The sequence below is a fragment of the Cyrtonyx montezumae genome, unplaced genomic scaffold (genome assembly GCF_038088225.1).
Source record: "Cyrtonyx montezumae isolate F1298 unplaced genomic scaffold, pur_monq_1.0 scaffold_13, whole genome shotgun sequence".
NCBI classification, from domain to species: Eukaryota; Metazoa; Chordata; class Aves; order Galliformes; family Odontophoridae; genus Cyrtonyx; species Cyrtonyx montezumae.
The window spans coordinates 22,686,108-22,712,223 of record NW_027071859.1 but is presented as its reverse complement, the minus strand read 5'-3'; the positions used below and the strand labels follow the sequence as shown (position 1 = coordinate 22,712,223).

Sequence of the window (26,116 nt, the reverse complement as noted above, 5' to 3'; positions counted from 1 at the left end):
AAGTTCTCTCTTGTCTTTTTGAAGCATCTCAGAAGGGAAAGAATAACCAGTTTCAAAAGCATTCTGGTCAAAACATCTGCCCAAGCAGCCAGTTTAATTCCTCTTCCCAAAGACAAGGGCTGTAATCCTGATCTCCCTCAACTCGACTGAGTGTTCCACAGTCAGACTGCAGGCCACAGTGTGTTCCCATGTGTGCTGCCTCACAGATACCCCATTAGGTACATGCAGGGAACCTACGGTACTAAACTACCACATATATGCTTTCTAATTGCTCTCTGAAATGTTTCTGAGTGGATTTTTTTCCTTTCTGCCAGATGAATTCACATCTGTAGGGTGGTTCTTGCAGTTTGCCCCACCAGGCACATTGCAAAGCCATCGTTAATATCAGTCACGTGAGTTTGAGAGTAAAGCAAATGTATAGCTCAGGACAGATCTGAGAATCTGTGCAAATATATATATATATTTATAAGCATGTGAAGGTTTTAATGTGTTAATAAGTAGAAAAATCTTCTGTATATGCAACTACAAAATTCCATAATTTACGGTAAGTTTTCTAATATATATTTTATTACCGCATATGTACAACAGGCTGGCTTTCATGAATAGCCTTAAAAAGCATAAGCAACAAAGTAGTTCATCTGTGACTTTTATAATGGACCATAAATGTTTCAGAAGAATGATCTGGCGAGGGACTTCTTGACTCATGTTTTGTTCTGCAGGCTCTGAAAACAAAGAATGCGCATGTATTCAGCTATAAACTATACAGTTTTTGGTTTGAACTTTGCCTTAATTGAAATCAGTGGCAAAATTCCCCTCTTTTCATGATGAACTCTGTGGTATAAAGTAATTCCCTTCACCATTATTAATGTGCTGTTCTTTCTTCCATCCCCTGTATTCTTTAAATCTCAGTTTTATTTATATGCTGATATTCCTGTAACTGCAAACCTAAAGAGAAGGCCTCTATGCCCATATATCCTTGAATTGCCTTTCGCATTTTTCTGCACGATTCCTCTTTGATCTGCCTCTGAATTTAATAATGAAATTCGACTCAATATCCCTCCCACTATATATAGCTCCTGCTACATCATGTTCTGTTACCTATCATCTGACAGTGTAATTCTTGAAATCTGGCCATTTAATTTGGTCCAAGAAAATGTATCATTTAAGAAAAGGCCATGTTCATTTGATTAAGTGAATGCACATTTCTGTTTTCTTACCAAGCACTGGCATATGGGCAGCTTTTCATACTGTGTGTGGGAATGTTTACAGAATCCTATCAGCGAAAAAATGGTATTTGGCAAGAATATTAACTACAATAGCAGCATTCACGGTTCTGTTTCTAAATACATTATAACGCTGAATATTCTCATTTCCTTTTTGCACTTCCTCTGCCTGCTCCAGGGCTAGGAAGGTAGCCTTGCAGAATTTTTGAATTCAGATTTCACCTTCCCCTGCCATGGGCCAGGAAATGAAACCTCCTAAAGCCTGAGATCTCTGTATGAATGGAGGACATTGTAGATATGCATCGTATTTCACATCTTCCCTCTGACACCCGCAATGTCAGTTCTTTCTGTCACTGGGACATGCTGGACTGTTTTTGAAGACAACCACACTGCCAACACTCAACTAAATCTAAACATTTTATTTTCTGCTTTTCCAATTTCCTAGAACCGAAGATTAATGCTCCTATCAAATTACCTGATCTTTAGGAGAGTCAACAGGACTATTCCTAGGATGAGAACTATGCAGGAGGAATAGGCAATAATGTAGACTGTTTCACCTACAAGCCAAAACCAGAAAGCAGACAAGAAACATTCTTCAGTGACAAGAATCAGGTTTGGGATCTGAGTTGGAATACATACATTTGCACTCTAAATTAGCAATGAGTTCTGACGCCGGTAATTAAATGGAGGTGGTATGCCAATGGTGGGAATTACTTCTCCTTCACCAGCTGGTGCAAAATTATTTTCAGACTGCTAGTAAATACCAGCTCCGATAGCACTTCACATGTGTAACACTGCTTTTTACTCTACCCCAGGGAAACTGCAACAGCTTGTTACTCTGATTTGTGTTTTGGAGTATTTTCCCTGTTGATTTTAAGATGTCAGTTTTATTCGGTGTATTGGAGGAGATCTGGCTCTTAAATATCTGCTTGGCCTCTTTTACTTTTTCACATATTACCATAATTGCAGTGTGAAGCAATACTCAGTCTAAAATCAAATTAATGTAAAATGGGATCTAACTTTGTGTTTCTGGGCTCCATGCCCATGGAGTTTCCTCTTTCTCTTAGGCTTCTCACCAAGAAGTCACTTATGCAGCTTATGTGCTAAAAATTCCAACTGTTGAAAAACTGGGAATTGTTTCAACTTTTGTTTTCCAAATGAGGGAAAACTTGTTTTTTTTTTTTCCTGGTGGAGAGAATGTATCACCTTTGATCAAATATTCTGAAGGAAAAATGTTTGATTCAGTAGGAAACATAAGCCCAGAACGTGCCGTCAAGATGTGCAGAGGTTTCCACAACAAAAGAACCCAAATCTAGAGCCACAGGAATAAAAATGAGATCCTTCTACTTGCCTGTTGCAAGATGTTGATGATGAGCTCATGCTAAAAGCCATATATTTTCCCCTGCCTTGTGAGAAGCGTGGGAATTTGTAAAGCTGGGAGAGGGCACAGTTTTGTGGCTGAAAAGATAATTCTTCATTTTATATTTTCTTTTTATATATTCTTTGTTTTCGAAATACTTGAATGTGCCTATTTATCTTCCCTCAAAAGGGTTGTAGGGTGTCTGTTTCTTGATAGGCATCCTGCTTGTATAAAAATACAAGGAATGTTTTATATTAATTTTCACTATTAATCTGTCCAGTTCTCAAAATTCGAAATACTGCTGGGGGAGTTAAGAAATATAGATATGAAATTTTGGCTTTGTTCCTCCCAAATCCCATCCGTGAAAACTCAGAATACATGTGTAAATTCCTGTGTGACATGGCAGTCTTTATGATCCCACTTTTCTCATTTGAATATGATCTTAGCAGTGACTTAAGTATTAAAAACCACTGCCCTAAACAAACAATAAAAGCACTGACTGAAAGTAAGCCCATTTGTAGTTACAGGTCCGTAAACAACCATAGCTCTCATGCTGTTCACATTTCACTGGATAGCAGATATCACAATGATTAAAAACATGATTAAAAGTTCAAACACTTTCCTACTCTTAGCAGGATGGCAAATAAAAAATGCAGCGTACATAGGTCACATCATGACTGGGTCCTAAGAAGCAGCTGTCTGTTTTAGTGCTTCTCTTCATCTGACTTGGGGTACAAAAGAATGGATCCTGTCTGAGTTCTCTGACTGGATGGAGAAAGGGATGCAAATATCTGTGTGCCTTGCTTAGACTGAAAGGCACACATGATGTCTTTACAGAAACAGTGCAGTGGAAAGCAACTGAGATGTTTTTGTCTCAGTCCTGGAGGGAGTGAAAAGACACAAGTGGAGAGAAGATGTTCCCATTGCTATGGTGCAAGGCACTGAACTGTACCACCCTATGAAGCTGTCTCATGCTCGTGAGAACTTGGTAGAGCAGCTTAGGGACAAGTCTACAGGAAAGCTGATGTTGCTTTTGGACAAATGTCTTCCTTGAATGAGCTGCAAACCTCAGGAACACAACAGCTGAAGTGCTAGCTGGCCCTGCCTATATAGACATACAGACATTTGCAGTGACAAAGTCTGGTAAAGGACAGCTGTGGGCTCAGCAGCTGAAACAATTAGCAGGATTAGTCTCCTGTGTAAATCTACCTGTATATGTAGTGAGAGGACTGTGAAGATTCGTTAGACAAATTAACTCTGGCTTGTGCACCAAGCTTTCTTGGCTAACTGCAGGCTGTCACAGGCTTTTTTTACATTTATAAAACAATGAGATTGACAACGTTTCATTCCTTACAAATTAAACTTGCTGGAGAGGAACTAATCTCAGTTCCCACAGCAGCCAGCATAATTATAGATAAACCCTGCCAATTACATGTTTATCTAGATTCTCGGCACAGCAAAACTACTCAGCAGAAATTATCTGATAACTCTACAATTTAGGAGGAAAATAAGATTAATTCCAAGAGTCTTGGGTCATGCCCAATTTCAGAGAAGAGTTGTGTATTCCTAGCTTTTTCTTTCATTCAAAAAATGCTTCAGCTCCAAAGCGCTACACTGATGAAAGTGAATGCTTATCATCATGCATGATTCATTTTTCAAATTAAAGTGTAGGAAGCAATCTTTTAAATTATTTGAATCTGTAAAATCATGGAGATGATTTGCATAGGATGAAGTCAAAAGCAGGCTGAAAGTGGATGACTACACAGGCAATAACAGCATTTTTTGAAGTTTGGAGAGCTTTTGTTTAGTTTGTCACTTGTTTTTTGTACAATGACATAAAATTCTGGCCTCACACCTCCAGGAAAAGTCTCATCAACTTTGAAGATGATCATGTCTCTGCCTACATCACACTGTGTTAACTGGGACACATCAACCCACAGGTTCTCATGTATCCTCCTGGGTATGTGAGTGAGTGAAAATACTTTCAGGACTTTTAAACAGTCCTGTTTTTACATGGCAAACCAAAGGGCAAGAGGCAGAGGACTTTATCTTTTACGCTTTCTTTTTGAAATAGCTTGTGGTTCAGTGTTCCTGGCACAAGCCAGTTTCTTGTGTGGCTGATCTCACCGAGCTAAACAGAGCCCTTCCACAATAGCAAGGGAGACCTCTGTCTTCACTTTTCTGCCACCTGGGCCAGTGGTTGCCAAAGTACTTTAGATAACTAATCTTGTTTTCAAGCATCAGAACTTTATTTAGTAGGCTAAAGTCTTTGAGATACGCCGTGTCAGGCTGTAAAACTTCGCTATTACCACTGCATTATGTAGCAGCTTCACTGCAGCAACATTTTGTACATACTATTCTCCTTCTCTCAGTGAGAGATGGAATAAGTTGAGTTTTATTGCAGGCTAGAAATGTACATCTGTACCATCACTAAGGGTCATCGTGTCCACAGCAAGTGGCTAGCTCTTGATTGTGGAGTTGTGCATATGAACTCCTTTGGACCCAAGGTATCTGACTACTGCATTCACACCAAAGCATCTTTGCTTACACAAAATCTGACAGAATAGTCTTCCCAATGAAGAGGGTCATATTCATTCGTACATATGTTGGAATACATGCTTTTATTTATTACTTATTAGGAAGCACTCCTTTTATTAAACTTTATTCAATTATCTGAGGATGTGCAGTACTACTGTGTAAAAACAGAAAAGTTTTTTTGAACTGTTTTTTGAGACAAAGAATTAAGAGACAGTTGAAGAAACACCGAGTTTCTTTCTTAGATTGCTCATCTGCAGACAGACGTTAACTTGAATTTGTGAAAGATCTTTGTATTTTATGCAAGATAAGTTAAGAACTCTTCTGAGATTATGAGGCAGGGACAACACATAGGCAAGTGTTATCTCCAGCATTCTGAGTTCAGCAAATATCCTTAAATATCTTCGGACACTCAAAAGGCCATATTTGACAACTTAACCATTTTGCATATGCACTGTGGGATTCTTCTTGGGCTTTGATTTCAATAAAGATAAATACTTTGCAAAGATGATAACTCCCTTTGCAGCCAAAGTAATACACATTTACTAGCATATACATCCAGGATACTAGGATCGAGTTTTGGCAGTGGAATTTATGAAATAATTTGCAATATGGTTTTTATCATCAGGTAGATATCCTGAAATCAGATTCTTCTCCTTGACCTGGCTTCCTATGAGACGTATATAGTTTAGAGAATTTCCAGCTAGTGCACATGACAGCTCCAATAGGGGGAATATTTTATTTTCTCTTTTAGGTTGGTCAGCATTCTTCTTATTTTTCTAAGGCCATCCAAAATTCTGTTAGAGTTCAAGGATGGGTTTTTGGAAAGTATTCATATTTCAGTGGGAGCAGAATTGACTGGGCGCAGCCTGCTTTTTTCAAACATTTATCTAAATCTTTGAGGGAAATGCATATTGCATTCTACCCACTGAAAGGGTCTGCAGTTAGATCTGGTCACTGGGGTAAAATAGCTCACATTTTACTTTTTATCACTTACAGCAGGATTTCTTACATTACAACTTTCATTATTTAACCACTAAAGTCTAGTTCCAGCCAGCCAGAGATTCAGGCTCCCTCTGTAGTTGGAAAAAAAGAAGCCAACACTTGCAGGGTAGAACAAAGTTTGTGTGCTAAAATTACGGTGGAATGCTCAGTTATTCATGATCTCAGGAATCCAGGCTGGCCACTTCAGCAAAAGCTGAGGGGTGGACTTGATGGAATATTTTGTACTGTATGCAGAGCTTGAATTATTTTTTCACTGCTAAAGGTGTTCAGTGTGGACATTTCTTGTAACTGAGGAACTAATTTGTAGTAATACCTAGAGTATTGCAATCTGCCCTATGCAAGGTAGAGCAAGTCTTTCTCAGTCAATATTTGTGCATTAGGCTTTTTAGTATTCTTACTCTGTAATTGAGTCCTTCGAAATAAAATATAAAATTAATATTCCCTCAGCTATGAGAACATGTGTTTATTAAGCCAATATCCTTTATGTCGCTTACTGTGAATGCATAGAAAATAAAGCAGGTGCTGCTTTTCAACCCATGAGATATCATGATCCACAATTGCAGGCCCTGCTGTTGCACAAGAAGATAATAGCTGATGGAGTGTAACACAACTCCATTCTCAGATCACCTACCATGTCTTTCTAATTTCACTGTAACTAGTATGGCACAAAAAGTAGAGAGGGCTAGGAGAGAAGAAGGCATGACACCAAAGCTAACCATTTATATTACACATTATGACTACTACTGATTCCGTAAGAGTTGGACTTGATGATCCTTATGGATCCTTTTCAACTTAAGATATTCTATGATTCTACTGCTTTGTAATGTCTGTATGGAGAGTCAGGCTGTGGTGGGCATAATGGCTTAATTGTCCCCAGCTATAATACAGTGATTGTGAGCTATCCATTTCAAAACCACTTATGGCAGTAATTGGTGCAGTCTCATTACCTTTATTAACTGGTTATCTATCTTATATTTATCTCATAGATAAGGAAAGAAAGTAGAAAGATTTTTCCATATAATGTTGAATGAGGATGGAACAGGTAGAACTCACTTTCCTGAACCCACCCAAGGGAGCTAATCCTTTGTCTTCTCTATAACACAAGGAAAATTTCAGTAGTGCTTCTCTTAAAATCGTGAAGTGATTTGCTCAAACTTACCATTAATTGAAGATGAATGCAGCTGTGTTCTGGAAAGCTTTTTTCCTGGTATTTCTGTATTCAGCCAATGAAAAGTTTTCTTAACTGAAATATGACCTGAAGATTGGAAGCGCATATCAGTTTGAAATTATTATTTTTAAATAATAATGTAAACAAGGATTATTATTTGGTGTTTTGATAAGAGCTTCAGATTTTAGAAAGGCAGCTATATAAAAAATTTGTTTACTGATACTCAGTAACAAATTCTTGGAAGAACAAACAAACAAGCAACAAAATGAAAACCACCCACAACAAAAGCAGGGTTCACAGCACTGTGCAAACATTCTGTCCAGTAGGTGCCAATCCTTTGCTTAGCCAAAGGCTTTGGATCCCCAGTATGGTTTTGATTGACCAGCAGGAACTTCATTGCACCACAGGAACAAGCAGGCTTCTGTTCTTTAATCCCAGTTAGGTTAAGAAAGTTCCCAACACACAAAAATACTTTTATCCTGAGACTGCTTCAGTGAATGGTAAAACCTGATAAGCAATTGTTTGATTATCCTAAGATGGCAGTCATCTTTTTTCTTGCTATGTAAAGAGCAACTAACAGGGTTAGTTTGGACCATTAGATGCAGCCATAGAGCAGAGAAACAAATAATGTTCATCAGGAAACTCATTGGCAGCACAGTCTCAAATCTAACGGTGTTATGGTATTACTTTGTCAGAGCAGCTGGTATTTTGGTTTTAAACTTTTCTCAGACTGATTTCAGTATTGATGGTCTAAGCTTAAGGGCAGTGCTTCTGCAATTGCTTTAGTTTCTAGATGCATTTTGAGAGTCAGGAAAAAATTATACTGTATCAGTAGCAATTCTGGGGGGTTGCCTAAACTAAAAAAGTGACTAACTCATTCAGTGAAGTGCATGTATGCAGTTAATATGTTTTTAGAAGTCCATCAGACGGAACTATGACATAATCATTTCTTTTCATTGAAATCTCTGTAGATGATTATTTCTCCCAGGCTAGCTTGTGAATATATAATTACATATAGAAGTATTAGCAAGCTGGGGTAATAGGTATGAGTGCCACATTATGTGGATTTGTGGAGAGGGTGGCATGGCTGGGAGCTGATGTAGTAGGAGAACATTCAGTTTCACTTTCATGCTGCAGGACTCCAGTTCATCTTCTCCTGAACCACTCGGGGACGTGACCCACAGCACAGTACATGAGGACGAACAGGGGATTTGCTTCAGAAGCACTCTCCTGACCCGTACAAAAACTGTTATTCTCTTGCCTGATTGCCATTCATTGCTTAATGATTCAGTCCTAAAGAAAGTCTTAGCAGGGAATTTTACATTTAGCTCACACTGTCTACACAGGCCTGCTTCATCCTGTACCACTCTATAGAAAAAAAAACAATTAAATTCCTCTCCTGAAAAAAAGCAGAAGTTACTGCATTGCCTTCTGTGTCCCAGCTTCTAATACAAACAAGATCTGTGCTCAGAAGTTAAAGCTAGAGAACTCTCAGTTTAGTTTTGTATTCTTTCTCATTACTGTTAAAAAACCACATGAAGGTAGCAGATCGTTAATTCTTTTTATAAAGCTTCACAACACAGTTAACTATAGTTAACAGTTTAAACTGTACCTAAGATACCAATCATTTGTAAGGTTAACATTTACTAAATCGTTTCCTAAATATGTGTTAGCCTACTTAGTGTTTCAACTAGGCTAGCATAGAGACTTCAAGAAGAAAAGGAAATAAAGAAAAACATAAAAACATTATGTTGCATGTTCCAATAGATACCATATTGATTGTTCTAGTCAATGACAGGCTCTGCAACTTTTCTAATCTGCATAGTATTGTACACCCCCATAAATTGTTCTTTTATTGTTATTCTAGACAGAAAATTAATGTAGTGAGATTTGTAGCCAATATATTACTAGTATATAATATTTCCCGCAACCAGAGAAAACAACTTGCACATGCAATTTGTGTTTCAATTTGGATTATGAACCTACAGATATAAATCTTGGTGAAATCCATGGTATTACAGCAGAGATACGGTAAAGATTTGCTGCAAGTTAGGATTTTAATTTAAAATTTTAAATTGATTATTCTTTAAAGAATCATGTGTTACTCACGTAGCTGACTGAAGCAGGATGTGCTGTGAAGCATGTGATGGAAGAGCTTGCACAGTGACTGTTCTGCCAGAGGTGAATTCTGACAGGTGCACTCCACACGCAGCATTGTGCCCCAATTGTTGATGTAGGCTGCTTTGCAATCAGCGTTTGCAGAACAGGGCAGGTCATCTTTTATTAAAGTTTCAAGACAAGCTTCGTCTTCGTAGCATTTTTTTGTCACATGTCTCCAACACTTGGCCCAAAAACTTTTGTATTTTTTCCTGATAGAAACAAAGAAGTGTACAATGATGGTTTTGAAACAGTGATTTCACAGAAAGTTAGTTAAGGATGATCATAAAAAGAGAGCGTATTCTCAAAGTGCCATAAACATCAAAACATTACGCAGTAGCTGGCATAGATTCTGCTCTGATTTGCAACTTGTTGGTTACAGTGGAACTGCAAAACTGTAACTTGAAATAACAGTATTAAGACAGGGATCTCCTTGAAAGAGTCCAGCAGAGGGCCACAAAGATAAGAAAGGGTATGGAACACCTCCCTTATGAGGAAGGGCTGAGAGACCTGGGTCTGTTCAGCCTTGAGAAAAGACTCAGAGGGGATCTGATTCACGAATACAAATATCTAAGGAGCAGGAGGCAAAGGGACAAGGCTGGACTATTCTCAGCAGTGTGTGGTGATAGGATGAGGGGAAATGGCCACAAACTGAGGCATAGGAATTTCTGCAGAAATGTGTGTGGGAACTTCTTCCCAGTGCAGTGACGGAGCAGTGGCACAGCTGCACAGAGAGGTGGTGGAGTCTCCTTCTCTGGAGACATTCAAGACCCACCTGGATGCCTACCTGTGCAACCTGGGCTAGGGAGCTGCTTTGGCAGGGGGTTGGACTCGATAATCTCTGGAGGTCCCTTCTAACACCAATTCTGTTATTCAGCGATTAATCAAAAAGTTTTTTGAAAAAAAAAAAATTAGCTGTACTCCACATCAGCACCTGTGTAGACTTTCCAAGGGTCCAGCAAAAATCATTGTAAATGCCAACAGTCCCAGACCGTCAGGGAAGAAATGTGTGTGGAGAAATTACACAAATCACCACCATAAAAAAAGAGGCATCTTTCTAGGGAATAAGCTTGCTGGGCAGCATAAGAGGAATGGATATTGAATTTAAATGAAATGAAATAATCTGCCTACAGTGCTAAAAGCCAACTAACCAACCTGCCAAGAATTCCAGATAGAATGCTAACAATATAGAAAATGTCCAAGGATCTGCAGAAGGAATTTCATTGCAAATATTTGCCCTCAATAATTAATTGACAATGAAGAGAAGTTATGTGAGGAATTAACTTGTTTCTCAGCTCTATAAACCTAAATTACTTTAGTTTATTTGCTCTTAGGGTAGAATAAAATAAATATTTAGTTCTTTTGGTGTGATAATAGAAAAGACATTAAAAATTAGTTAAATCTGCAGATATTGACTAGAAACCAGTTTATCACTTACATTAAATCTTAATAGACAAGAGAGGTAAACTGTTGTTATATAGTATGCTGTAATATCTTAAAATATTATTTAATTAATTGTAACATTAGGCTATTAATTTATTATTGACATTGTATAGTTCCAAGCAAGTCACATAGAAAAATTTGGACTGCTATAAGTCCAGCTAGGACATTATTGTAAATATTTTCATTACCCCAGCAAAGGCTTCCAAGCAGATGCCACCTCTGTGCTAATGGAATTATTTTTGTTCACCTTCAGATTTATAGATATGGCTAGCTGTAATTCACAGACTAATTTTGCTAATTATGTCCACTTATTGTCAGTGCCAGGAAACATTAATGCTCCCAAAATAATGGGTAATTCAGCAAGTCTCAATTATGGTATTGCATGTATATACAAGCACATGCACAGACTTACATTTGTAGCCCAATTCTTCCTGACATAAAAAAGGGCAGTTCCCACTGACGTCAATCTGAGAAGCCTGCACTGAACTGAAAGTGTCTTGGTGAAGCCTGCACTGAACTGAAAGTGTCTTGGTGTCCTGCTTTGTTTACTGAGAGTAAATTTAAGCACAGCTCTGAGGTGAAATTGAGGTCTAATTCACAAGGGAATCAGTGAGTATACTGAAAACTAATGTGAGCCAATTGACCATCCACAAATGTGGTCAATTAAATAGAAGTGTGAGTATGGGGTAATCCTGTTGTGTATTTTCTAAAAATCAAATCTGAAAACTATGTTCCTCTTCATTACTTTGGTGGCCCATGCATGTTTCAGGGCAGCTTTTTTTCATATATCAATGTATCTGAGAATAAAAGAATAATATGAAAGTTTTATGAAGGGCCAAGTTAGTTGCACAGTGGTTGTATCCAAAGGGTGATAAGGAGGAAGAAGTAATTACTTTAATCAAACAAACTTCTCCCAGTCTGCTCCGTAATTTGTGTAAACTGCTAGAGGGTAAAGGAGCAGACTGGCAGGTGTTGTCTGAAGAAAGTGGTAATGAAAATACCTCACAGCATAGTTTGTCCAGCCAAAATGGTGTTAAGAGTCATGAAACAGGCAGAATAAAAGGCCACTGAGGACCCAAGACCTGTCTGAAAATGAATGTTTGTGGTTTGCTTGAGGGATTACTTATTGAATTAACAGATTAAATGCAGACATCTATGATAGATGTCCAAGTGGGACCTGCTGCTTTGTAGACACTTTTCAGACTAGACTTCAAAGAATTGTTGTCTGTGCCAAGGGATAGATAACCTAACTTTTTGACTGGGTAATTGGGTAAATTATCCTAATCAAACCTAATAATGTGCTATATATAGCCTAGCAAAATGTTCTCTGCCACATCTGATTCCTCTAAATATTTTAAATATTCAATGCAGTTCTTAATCAAGATGATTTAAAGGCTCCTTCTGTTTCACTTTTTGTGAAGAGGTTCTATAGATGCCTATAGTTATCATGCAAGAGTAAGTCAAACCGGTGAAAAGCACCTGGTGGGAAGGTGGTGTGTGAAAACTGTGTTCTAAAACTGATAACTAAGATCTAAAGATCGAAGATTAAAGATGGTAATTTTCTGCTCTTTGTATCCATAAAGTATGACTTTATGGGTATACTTTATGGTATACAGATACAGTGACAAAAATCATTTTGCTATAGATGAGAAATACAAACATCATTTGATCAAATCATTATTCACAGGCACACAACTAGGCAGGATTAGGAAAAGTAATCTTTCTGCTTACCTGCACAATTCATTTTCCTCACACATATGAATTACACTTAGACAGGATGGTAGTGGAGCTGCAGTAACTGCACAGGGCTTGCCATGAAGAAGCTCTTTGGCTCTGTGGCAGGACTCATCAGGCTGGATGCAATCACAAAATATCATCATCTGGGCAACTTCAGAAGGCATATTGTGATAGAAGAACCTCATGGCCGCTTGGCATTCTTCCATGTTGCACTTCTTATTTACTGAGCAGACCTTAAGGTACAGGGACAACTGTTTGTTACATACTTCATCTTCAACACACTCCATGTTCACATCCAAACAGGACCTGTTTGCTGTATATGCTGAAAAGAATAATGATTTTTAAAATGTAGTCATATGAAAACCTTTCTCAAGTGATGAGGGGTAGCGACCCTGTCTGCCTGCATTATTCCTATTAACAAGTTACACTTCCCAAAGCTCTGAGCCAGCTCTTCCAACATTGCCTCTTTTAAGCCCATTATGTAGACCTCATATTCCATCCTTCCACTGCTTGGCTCTCACATGCAACCCCCCTTGGAGGTTCCTACCCTACCAGATAAGTGTGGAAGAAGAAAGTGAGAAACAGAAGATGGAAATTTCTTCAGAGCATTCAATAGCTTGCAGGAGCTACTGACTAATGGATACTTAAAACTGCTGACATCTCCATTATGATATTTTTAAATCTAGTTCAGGAATTTGTAGGTTGTGCTATAAGCCTTCCAAAACTATGTAGCTATTTCAACCCTACAAGGGTTATTGGGGTAAGTTTTGCCTCTATAAATATAACTGAATCAGGACTGTTACCTATCATTTTAGATTCTTATCTATCCAGACATTTAACTAAAATATTCATGATTCTACTGACTCCTTGCTCTTCAGTAATTTGAATGAAAACTGTTATAACCTGGAGATACAATGCACACTATGTGAAAACGAAGCTAAAATGGGTTACTAGGATTCAGAAATAAATTCATACCTTGCTTGGAGAGGGCTGATAAACTCCACTGTAATTTTGTTTCCATACTAATACTGTCTAAAACAAAAAGATAAGGATATAAGTAGATATAAGTAGTGGTGATAAAGCTTAGTTTTCAGCTTAAAAGGATTGTCTGTTTTGCTGAAATAGTGTAGGTAGTAAAAGTAAACAAGAATAAAATATATCAGTTTAGTGATCAGTCACGAACTGTTAGCTTTTTAACAAACTCCAAAAGCCCTGTTAGGTATTCATAGACTTCGGGGTGAGAGCACAGTTTCTCAATGGCCACTGATAGCATTCTGTACATAGTTATACATCCTATGAACTGAAGGAGAGTTTTGAGATGCTCAGTACAGAATAAAATCAGTGCTGAGAATAAATAAATTAAATTGTGAATCAATAAAGCCAGTGGCCTTAATATATTCAAATGTATACACACAGTTTTTAAAACTCAGAAGGCTTGTCATAATGCAAAGTCAATTCAGGCAGAGAAGTCTTCTTATTAGAAAACTTATTTTCATGTGTTTTTTTTTTTGTTTTTTTTTTTTTAGCTATAGTATAGTGCTAGAAGAGACTGATTAGGGTCAGGAGTTACCGAATTAACTCATTGAAGGAAAATACTGTTTTCAATCAGGCTGTTGTTTTGCTTTCATATTTTCATTTGTATCTAAATAAGCCTCTTAAAACTATCCTGTTTTCAATGGTAAACTTCAATGGTTTAAGAGTTCCGAGCCCTGGAATAGCACCAACCTGTGTCAGTGTCCTGATTTTTATCATGATCATCACCATCATCATCATCTTCTTCATCATCATTTTCACTAGCTACCGAATCTTGGTTCCCTTGAGAGTATTGCAAACAGGGATTGCTGAATATTCCCTTCCATGTTCTAAGGCATCTCATTTGAAGTGGCTCCGAGCACTTGCATTCTCCTAGCACTGTTTTCCTCAGTTGATTCCATGCCAACAAACATTCCTGTCTGCCCATCCTACATTTTGCTGCCTCTGCCCGGCACGCTCGCTGGAAGCTCCTATACACTGAAGAGCAGTACAGATCCTCTTGACAGAACCGTTTCGCAGTGATGCATCTTGATGTCTTTGGTTTTGGGGCTTTCTGTGCTGCCTAAAACTCAGCTCAGCATTTGATCTTGAGGAATTTTCCAAATACGCTGTGCAAATAGGTAAAAAAAGACAGATATTGAATAGAAATTGCAACTTCAACTCAGAATGAATTTCAGAAAAATGGATGAAATGGTCCCATTTGTGACATTACTAAATTCAGCTGCATGTATATATACATAATAATTTCAGATCCTTCCACAGTATTATGTCTTTTTGATTCCTGGTAGCTGTATAATGTGTAATCTACTTCAACAATTCAGTTGCCAGGAGCCACTTAAGCGACAATTAGTGCATAAAGAGATTAATATCACATAATTTTAGCCACCTACAGATTGGATATATGATGGATTATAATTTTAATTCACTGTATAGTTTGTGAAGAGAGACTAGGATTTCCCATTTCCCATTGTATGTGTTCAAGAAATGTTTAGATGTACTGAGGGACATGGTTTAGTGGGAAATATCAGTAATGGATAGTTGGACTGGATGATCTGGGAGGTCTTTTCCAACCTTTGTAACTGTGATTCTGTGATTTCAGAGGATGGTTCATCCACTCTATTGGGAGGGGAAAGGGAAAGGGAAAGGGAAAGGGAAAGGGAAAGGGAAAGGGAAAGGGAAAGGGAAAGGGAAAGGGAAAGGGAAAGGGAAAGGGAAAGGGAAAGGGAAAGGGAAAGGGAAAGGGAAAGGGAAAGGGAAAGGGAAAGGGAAAGGGAAAGGGAAAGGGAAAGGAGAGGAGAGGAGAGGAGAGGAGAGGAGAGGAGAGGAGAGGAGAGGAGAGGAGAGGAGAGGAGAGGAGAGGAGAGGAGAGGAGAGGAGAGGAGAGGAGAGGAGAGGAGAGGAGAGGAGAGGAGAGGAGAGGAGAGGAGAGGAGAGGAGAGGAGAGGAGAGGAGAGGAGAGGAGAGGAGAGGAGAGGAGAGGAGAGGAGAGGAGAGGAGAGGAGAGGAGAGGAGAGGAGAGGAGAGGAGAGGAGAGGAGAGGAGAGGAGAGGAGAGGAGAGGAGAGGAGAGGAGAGGAGAGGAGAGGAGAGGAGAGGAGAGGAGTGAGAAATGTCCCCCCCCCCCCTTCTCCTCCTTCCCCCCTGCCCCCCACACACAATTTTTTTGCTAAAAGCAAAATCAACTGGTCCAATCACATGAACAGCATCTTTTAGCTACCAAATCTTCATGTTTCAGGTCAGGATGTTATTTCCTCTGGAGTAAAGACATATGTTCTACTAGTGTGTGATATACACTCATTGATGTTATCAGGGAGTGATGGATCAAATAAATCAGAGCAGGGAATCAACCTCAGGGCTTACTCTTGTTCTCTGGCTGATTTTACTGCTCTCACGTCAGATTTATTAATCATGACACTGGGTAATGAGCTGCCAGCCTGACATGCATCAAGTATTTCTCAGTTATAGAAACAGATTTTTTAGTTCTCAGAACAACATAAAATAAATTAGGAGCTGGGTCGCTTGATTACAATGGAATTCTTAAGAGGAAACTTTCTATGTACTAAGTACAGCTTTATTTTACAGCTAATTGTGAAGGCAGTCACAGTGTTCCCCACACTGTAGATGCAATGAAGAGGCTCCAGTACAGTGACACAAGAACACAGTGGGGTGAGCCACTCACTCTCACTCTTGTTCACAAGGGCTGGATGTGTGTAACACAGATCCAAGGCAATGAGGAGCCCTCAGCACACACAGTGTTTTCACTCTTGCTTTACATTGCATGGAGGAAGGGTTTGCATAACCATTTTAATTCCTCACCTGCCTCCTACTAGTCTTATTTATTTTAAAGCATTGCTTTCATATGCATGCTAGCATGTTAATATCATAGAAAAGACAAAACAAAACAAATGTTGGGGAAATAAATTATAAAGCCTGAGAAATGCACAAAGAAACATGAGTCTAGTTAAAATGAGTGTTACAGAATTATGTTTTAATTTTTCATCTTCACAATTAAAATTTCCCATTTAAGTACTTGCCTTTGTCAATGCTGCATCTATTCCCAGATACTGCTGTGATGCTACAGGGACCGTGTGTAGTGCAGACACAGTTTTTAAATTCTGGATATTTGTCAGCCAGGGCCTGGATGATTCTATTACAGCCAATAGCATCTTCTGCCTTGCATCTATTACCTGGAACTCACGGTTAAAATTATAATGCTGTTAATGCTTATAAACGCTTTAAGGGATATGGTTACACAAAACAATTCAATTGAAGCACAAAAATAATGTTTTGCCTCAAGAAGACAGCTCGAACCTAGTTTTCCTTGAAAACCTGACATAATTTACAAATTTTAAATAATATTCAGAGTGATGTAATAAAGTTGTGGGTACAATATTGCCTTCTTTTATTCAGCTTGTCCTGCTGCCAGAGCATCTGTTTATGTTTGGTTTTCCGAAGTACCTAAAATGTTAAAATGATTACTTTTGACAGGAACTGAACAGAATTAGTGCACTTTTGGCTCATAGAGGAGTTCATTTAAGGGACCGTGTTCACAGTGAGGTAAGGCAGCACACATCACTGTGCTGGAGCTTAGTGACAAATGTCTGCAGGGAAGGGGAATAGAGGAGGAGCATAGCTGGGGTCTGAGGTCACTCATCAGCATGAGACAAAATAAGTCAGTTAGCCCTCTGCTTTATGGACTAAATAGTTTTACAAATGTATTCATTATTGCTTGAAAAAATTTCAAGTTGGTTAAGAAAGTTATATAGGAAACTATTAATATTTTTTAAAAGTTTTATAATGTGAAAGCCATATTCTGCCTTGTGAAAGCAGGCACGCAGCTCCCCAGACCAGCACATTCCCCTCTCTTTGCTTTGTGAATATTAGTTATCTCACCATATGTAGGGCATGGCATACATGTAGGTGGCTCCCAAGATTCAGACTGGTCATGGGGCAGCATGAAGATCAGCTTAAACTTACAAAATGCTTACGGCTCCTGTCTGTGCCCTTTCAGCAGTGGTGCCTGGCTGCCTGCCTTGCTGCTTTCCAGGTGAGTGGAGCAGCACCAGCAAGCAGCATGCCAGGAAAACCATGGTACTCACAGCCTTCTGTCACCATGGCTGCTGACAAGTGTAATGTGATTACAACTTTAATGTCATTTACAGATTGCTGACATGAATGGCAGTGGAAAGCAGCTGAGATGACCTTCAAGAGGAAGGAGTGCCTGAAGGAATGAAAATTAACTTCACCATAGTGTACATCCCCATCCTACTATCCATAAATCCTTTTTCAAATGGTGCTTGCACTGCACTTTTTTCATTTACCATCACTGTCTGAGGAGGGTTTGAGGATCTATGAAGATGTACAATGCTTCAGGAAGATGTTGCATTCTATCACAGATTACAGCTCCAAAGGCTCTACTTCCATTTCATCTCTCGTCTCAGTAAAGTCATGGTGCCTTGCCTTGCCTTAGCATCTCCACCCCATCTCAACTTGCCTTCTGCACTTTTAGCAGCAGTGTAAACCCCATCACAGGGGTGAACAGGTTGGATGGGCGCTGGGCAGCCGTATTTAGTGAGTGGCAGGTAGCTGGAAATGGATGGGCTTTAAGTCTCCTTCAAACCAAACGAGTCTGTGATTATGATTCTATGATTCTACAACTGATTCTAGGGTTCTATGGTTCTATGATATAGAAAATGACCCTGGCCTTTAGCTTTCATATTTCCTTATCTTCCTAGTAGCAAAGGAGCTCAGGAAACCTAATAGGAGCTACTGAAGGTTGTGGACAAAGAACACTCTCCAACAGTAAAGACAGGGACTATGGAGTTCTGTTGAGGTAGGTGGGAGGATATTCTACTCTGAAATGAGAAAGGGATAATAAGAGAATTTCAGGATACAACTTCAGGAAGACAAATTTCAGTTGTAAAGAACAGCAAAGATCACCTTGTGTAAAAAGTGGTTAATTTACAAAATGAATGACTATTCTCCTCATAGGATTAAGGACGCTTCCAGGATGGAGTAGGGAAGAGATAAGAAGAAAAGAAATTCAAATCCCAGTATATTTAGTGCAGGTTTCCCAGCCTCACTTAACTCATCCACTGTTATGGCACCAGCACACTTCCATCACTGTGTCCTACAAACACAATGCTGAATTACAGCAGCAGCAGGAGGTGGGATGTAGGTTGTGGGGCTATGAACTTACAAAGAGTAGCAACAGAATCAGGAAGTACATCATATTTATCCCTTGCCTGGCCCCTTGAAAGCTGTGTAGAAGTAACCTATTATCAGCACTGGTCTGTTTGTACACTCTGTTGATTCAGCTGTGACGAACAGCAGAAAATATTTTATTGCTGGTTTTCAATTATTTTGCTTTATCATTCATTAGTACTAGGTAATAAATGTTAGCTTATACACATGCTACCAAGGCATTTACAAAAATTGTTCTCTGACCTAATGCTTGGCAGCAATTCTTCATTATCTGATTTATTTATATGCATATAATTTATGTACATGTGAGCAAAGATAAAGGTGTGACAGAATAGAAGCTTACAATCCTAGCATGATAATATCTCTTCTTATACAGTCAACGCTCCAATCATCTCAGTGGTAATTGCACCAGGAGACTGCAGAGGAAAGTATGGGGCTTTTCCCCTCTATCACTGCTGAACCACATCTGGAGAACTGTATCCCCAGTACTGGACTCCTGAATATAGGAGGGTCGTGGGCATACTCAAGTGTGTCCTGCAAAGTGCCACAAATATGATGAAAGGACTGGAGCCCTATGAAGTCTGAGAGAGCTGGGATTGTTTAGCTGGGAGGAGACAAAGCTCAGGGGTGTACTGATTACACACATATTCATGCATATAAATACTGATGAGAGGAAGATGAATCAGACAGGACCAATCTCCTCAGTAGTACTCAGAACAAGAGGCACAAAATAAAGTGAAAGAAATTCCATTTAAAGATCAGACAGAAACTTTTTACACTGTGGAGGTGGTCAAACAGAAGAAGAAGATGCTCAGGAAGGTTGTGGAGCTTCATATTTCCAGATGGAAATAAATCCATAAATCCAGCTGGACACACTCCTGGAAAACTTTTTATAACCAATCTTTCTTGATCAAGGGTCTTGGCCCAGATCTCCAGACAACCCTTCCAGCTTCAGTGATTCTGTTTTTCTAAGAAAAGGAAATTCATTTAAAAAAGTAATTGCAGAATTAATTTTTTTCTTCAGTGAAATAGAAGAAGAAAAAAATACAGCAAAAAAAACCCAAACCATTAAAACATTCATTCTGCAATGATGAATTTTTTTTTATATCTTCAGAGCAAAAATTTTGGATTCCAAATTTCCAAAATCAAAGAATATTTTAATCTTTTCCATCCTGACCTGGAAGCTGTCTCATAGAAATTTTGATACCTCTTTTTTTTTCACAGTATCTTGACACAGAAAGGAAAATAGAAGAAGGGGTGGTCTCAAAAGATTGCAAATTGAGATTCTGAATAAGCTGCTGTAGTAGAGAAGCAGTGATGGACAGTGTGACTGAGAAAGGAGTCACTCAGGCTGAGTGTCTCCAGTCCTGCTCTGAAGAGCAAAAGATGGAGGTCATGATAGTGCGCACATTTAACTCGGAGGTTACCTCCTGGGTGACTGAACTGCTGAACTCGTAACACAGAACAGGAGCATAATGATCATTTGTAGTTAGGTTTTCATAAGGAACCTAGCAAAAGGAATATTTACCCTGTTACCTATTGTCTCCAACTAGCATGCTTGTACTCTCAGCACTGAAGGCACCTTTTCCATTCACACAGATCACCCAATGAGGATTTTTCTCTTGCACACATGAAGTACACTTGACAGGTAGTATAATGTTCTCAGAAATAATGCTGTTGGTGAGTTTTCTGCTGCTGTTCTACCGGGCTCTCTTTGAGGTACCATCAGTATCTGACTTTGGGTTCACAACCTCTGAGGTCATGGCACATAATAACCACATTTAGAATAATTTGTCCTAGAAATAATTTGAGTGTTCTGCAGTACTGAAGAGTCCTTGCCAAGAGCTATTATCCTAAGAAAATATACAAATGCAAAACCAAAAAAGCAATTGCAGGAAGAATTTATTTTCAGAAGGTTTCTCTGTTTCAGTTATATGCCATTAATATCAGCGAATAAGTACACAGGAGAATAGCACAGAAGGAAATAGCATGACATGGGAACATGCAACAAATCTAAAGGGAATTCCAGAGAAATGATCATGTTGGTTCATTTTGGTGTGAAGAAGGCTACAGTACACATTCAAGAAGTCTTGGTGCTAGTGCCTTTGTGAGTGATGTGAAAGATGCAAATTCATCTTCTAATTTGAGGAAGATGTTTGGGTCTAGACAGTTCATCTTTAGCTCACTGTCTTGATCCTGAAAGTACAGTGTATTCTAGTACTTTTCTTCAAATACCAATTTTTGAAACTGCACATAAAATATTTAAAAACTCAACAGAGCATGAGCTGAAACCCAGTTACTCTGGGGACTGTTGTAGCCATTAGGATATCATGTATTTTTCATTTACTTTGTCTGTTCTTAAAATTATTTGGCTATTCTGTGCAAAGCAGATGTGTATCTGAAACTGGACACGATAAGAAGGAGCTCTCAGGTGATTTTGGTGCTCTAATGATTTTAAATACTCTGTGATAGGATACCGAGGTGCAAATCTCTGCAACAAATCAGACAGTGAGAGCACTCAAGTATCTCACACTGCAGGTGTGAAGTCAGACATTATCCTCTGCTGCCTGCTATCCCACACAGACCAAGCACAATTCTGCACTCTGAAGTTGTGACAAACAGAGGGACATTCACTTCATGAACTCTGCTGCATTTGAAGCTCTGAACAGGTCATGGCATCAGGATGTGGCTGATTTTGTTCAAGCTGTGTCAATATAAGGAGAAGGAGTATTTCCATGGAGATTTAAATACTTTGGCTATTCCCTGTGATTGAGAACCTACTCTAGAGAATTAAGTTGCTAGAAGCAGCAGTTACAGATCTAAATCCTTTTGGCTGAATCTATGAATAAAACCAATGCACAGGCTAGTGACAGGCAAGTAACTGTGTATAGATTGATAGACTGATGCATTTTAGTGTGGTACCTGGTGTGGAATGAGCCAGCTACATGGTGAGAATAGCATGAACAACATAGCATAAGGGCAACCAAGCTGTGAGGTCTTGAGTACAAGTCTTATGGAAAGCAGCTGAGAGAACTGGGATTGTTAAGTCTGGAAAAGAGGAGGTTCAAGGGAGACCTTATAACTCTTCACAACTACCTAAAAGGAGGTTGTGGCAAGGTGAGGGTCAGCCTCTCCTCCATTATGAATAGTGATAAGATGAGAGGAAACGGCTTCAAGCTGTGCCAAGGGAGATTCAGGTTGGATGCTGGGAAAAAAATACTACTTAGATAGAATGGTCAGGCACTAGAATGGGCTGCCCAGGAAGATGGTTGCGTTACCACCCCTGAAGGTGTTCACAAAACTAAGGGAAGTGGTTTATAGGGAAAATATTGGTGTTAAGTGGATGATTGGACTGGATTATTTGGAAGGTCTTTTTCAACCTTGGTGATTCTGTGATTCTATCATCTAAATCACTCCGGAGAGGCAGTGTTTTTAGAGAGAGTTTTTAGAGAGTGCACAAAATTTAGCTGTATGGGTCCATGCCGTCCTAAGACAGTTGAATTCAGGGCCAGAAAATAGTATCTGGCCCATTTTATTTATGTGTACAGATGTACCACTTGGTGGATTAAGGCTTTTGATGTTTACTGGTAAACAAAAGAGACATTACTAGCTCATCTTAATGACATTGCCATGCTGTACTGACACTCTTTCTCTCCCTTCCATGTCCATGTTATCTAGTATGTAAATACTTAATATTTAATAGTGAGCTCTTTAAAACATTAGATAAAAATTTAGATTTCAAAAAAGGGAGAGGTGGTGACTGATGCCCAAGGACTTTTATATGGTTTGTTCAAGAAGATAATAGGTTTCTGGAAAAAGAAACATTTTCTACAACTGAGATTAAGATGGATCTTAGGTCAGATGTATGCCCAGTCTTTTCCCACTTAGAACATAATCATATTTCACTTGGAAGTGATGGAAACGATGTACCAAACACTGGAAGTGCAATACAGAGAGAGGCTGATTTTTGGCTTTCTTTGATCTGTTTAACAATTCAAAGAGTATCAGTGAATTTCACAACCTGCAATTTAGTGTACCATCACTCCCTGGAAGTGAATCACTCAGGCATATAGGTACTATTCACTGAAAAAAACCCACACCAATATGCCTTCCTATATAACAAATTTCTCTGAGGAATGCTTTATTTGTTTCTTATTGTAATACAATATTAAAAATTACTCTAAGTAGGTACTACATTGTTTTGGTTATGATATGAAACTGACTGAATTACAGAAAGAAAGGCTGAAATCTTATTTCAGATAAATGTTGGAAAATGTTTATCATAATTCTACAGCAGAACAGTTTCTCCTGAATTTAGATTTGCTGAGTTGGCTTTGACTCTGACACTGCTTATGTTCTGCAAATTACATTTACCACCTTATTTAGGGGACATCATCACTGTTAGTAATGATAGATAGTATTGGCCAGAGTCAAGGATTTCAGATATCAACTGTCTGCTGCTACCATTTGCTCTTTGGAATCTCACTGGTTTCAATCATTTACCGCAGCAATATTGTGGCACACTTTGACAGTGCAACAACTCGGCAATTCAAAATAGCAAAGTATACACCATAAAGAATTACCTGAAGTATTGCAGACATCTTCAACAACAGTCCAGACGCTCTCACACCCATTTGCCACATTTATACATTGCTTACTGAAGTGTGGGCAATCAGTATTCTGTCCAATAGATGTACACGTGAAGTACATGAGCAGCACTGTAAAAACAGAATATAATGATTAACACAGGCATTGTCTTTTCTCACTAGCACTTAGATTATAACAATACAATTTACTGTATTTTATCTATAAAGTGATTTAATAATTTACTTTTTATTAAAACAAAAATTTTCCTCAGTTTTATAGCTGAAAACTTAAACTTCAAAATTTTCAGTTTCAGCGTGGCATATTTCATATTGCTTTTACCCCAGTATTATGGCATTAGCCATAGCTACATATGACATCTGTCTACAGATATATAGAAAATACTGGAGTTCTGAAATCCACAATAAAGTACAGAAGGAAAGGTTAAGTATAACATTCAGAGGACACATCACTTTATTTGATTGCAATTTCATGAAGCTGTGAACTACACAGAAATTTCTATGAAAAGAAGATAGAAAAGTGATCTGAAAGTTCAATTGATAGATAATAGATTTTATTTCATAATACAATACTATTCAATCACTTTATTTTGCAAATGCATAATCATGAAAGCAATATATAGTTCTTAATCTCAAAGAGCTCATGCTATTTAGGGGTGATGCCACCCTTTCTGTAAATGATGTTTAGCTTGATTTAATGATCCTATTGTAGGGAACACTTCCAGGAGACATACTGATAAGGATGCAGTAACATTGAATACTTTATATCTAATAGGTACAATAGCATTTAGTGTGCTGCAGACACAAAGAAGAGGCCACATTCATCCATTGTAAAAGGGTGAAGCTAGTGCTTATCCTTTCCCAGTCGTCCATAATCCAGATCTATGCTGAGTTGGTTGTGAGATCAATCATTTTAAGCCTGGAGAACTCACAGAGACTGCTTATCTTAGTCAGCCTAGAAGTCTAATAGAAACAACTTCTGCAGACTGTACTGAAAAATGTCTAACTGGCCCACTCAAAGGAATAATTTTTGTCTCATTATCACAAAATGCAATTCCTGGGATTGTTTGTAACGAATTCTTTCTAAATGTGAAGTTACTGTTTATTCAGATGACAGAAAATATAGCTATATGGTACAGTGCCGTACAGATGAAAATGACTTGTACATATGAGGCAGTGTAAAATTTCATACCCAGGAACTTTTTAAGAAAGAATGCTTTGCTGAATGAGCATTTAAATATACATTAGATACTGATGCAATGGCAGGTTAACACCTTTGACTAGGATCCACAGTACCAAAGACTTTGTTCAGAATACTCCTGTTAAGAAAGCTTTTCAATATCTGTAGCTAAAAATGAATAGTCTAGGGATTAATTAAACAGCTCGTTAGCAGCTCCCTTTTTAAGATTATTTCAAAGTTCATATATTTTAAATCCAACTGGAAACTATAGTTGCAAAATGGAAGAAATGCTTTTGCAAGACAATCTGTGGCCTTATTTGTGACCAAGGCTAATTCAGTCCTAAGAAAAGGGATTCTCCAGATCTGATGATACATTATGATCTTTTATTTCCTCAGCAGCACACAGAGGGCATACAGTGCCAAGCCTACACAAAGCAGACTGACCTTTGATTTTAGAATCCAGTACACTCCTGTTTAAACACAACTATATAGACTTATAGCCATTATGCTAATCATTCCCTGTATTTATTTACTCTTAGGCTTGGAGTATTCAAAACTGGTTTTCTCTTAGGAAAGTTGAGGGCATCTATAAGATACTTTGAGCTAAAACTTTCAGAATGTGTAGTTTGACACGAAGACATTTTCTACAGTTGCCTCTTTTTGTACTTAAAAAAAAACAACACTTGATATATAAAGGGAAAGGGAGAAAACAGACATTATTATAACTTCATTTTCCAGATTAATAACTAAAGCACAGGGGAATTACAATATTTCTTAGACAACTAAAGAATGATTATCTGCTAGATAATAATGAACAACAGGAAACTCAGATTTCTTGAGCTGTGACTTCTTATCCAACAAGAGTAGAAAGATTGCAAGCTACAAAGGAGAAAAGTTTTCTTCAGGGGCTAGAAACGTGATAAAGGACAACTTTATCCTAATAAAAACCTAGGCAGAATTACCTATAGAACGTTATTAATAGTGGAGTAGAAGTTCAGAGATAGTAGGAACAGCATGTATGCAAAATGTACAGCGTGGGAAGAGAGGACAGAAGAAATAAAAGGAAAACCTGTCTCTCACTCATTTCTACCAATTCCTTTTCTACTGTCTTGTTGATTTTCCTATTTTTATCCATTCAAGGGGAAATGTCAGTAATTACCCACACTGCCAGCACTGTACACTCTCCCACTAGCAGACAAGTACCTGCTTATTTACAAAAAACATCCCGTGTGCAGATCTCCTCACCAGCTCAACTTCTTATCAGTGCTTCTCTGCCTTACCTCCGGCTCAGACTCGTTAGCGTGCCAGGCTGAAGAAGTCCAAGCCGCAGGGCCTGGACATCAAACAGCGGTGCGAGCCCTCTGCAGGTGTCTGCTCACCCTAGCGCCTCGCCGGAGGAAGAGGCCTCCTGGCGGCACCGCATCCCCTCGCAACCCGCGCACTTACCGAGGCAGAGCAGCGCGGCCAT

The 26,116-nt window shown here is 38.6% G+C and overlaps 1 protein-coding gene across 1 annotated transcript; it reads right to left on the bottom strand.

Annotated features, from left to right (window-relative positions):
• Positions 1 to 634: 634 nt before the first annotated feature.
• GFRAL (GDNF family receptor alpha like) lies at positions 635 to 26,116 on the bottom strand. Its single transcript, XM_065731146.1, is given in 11 exon segments — positions 635 to 722; positions 1,699 to 1,780; positions 7,283 to 7,378; positions 9,401 to 9,660; positions 12,623 to 12,950; positions 13,604 to 13,660; positions 14,354 to 14,689; positions 14,692 to 14,769; positions 16,695 to 16,853; positions 23,448 to 23,582; positions 26,095 to 26,116. Coding segments are annotated over 11 exon segments (1,641 nt in total).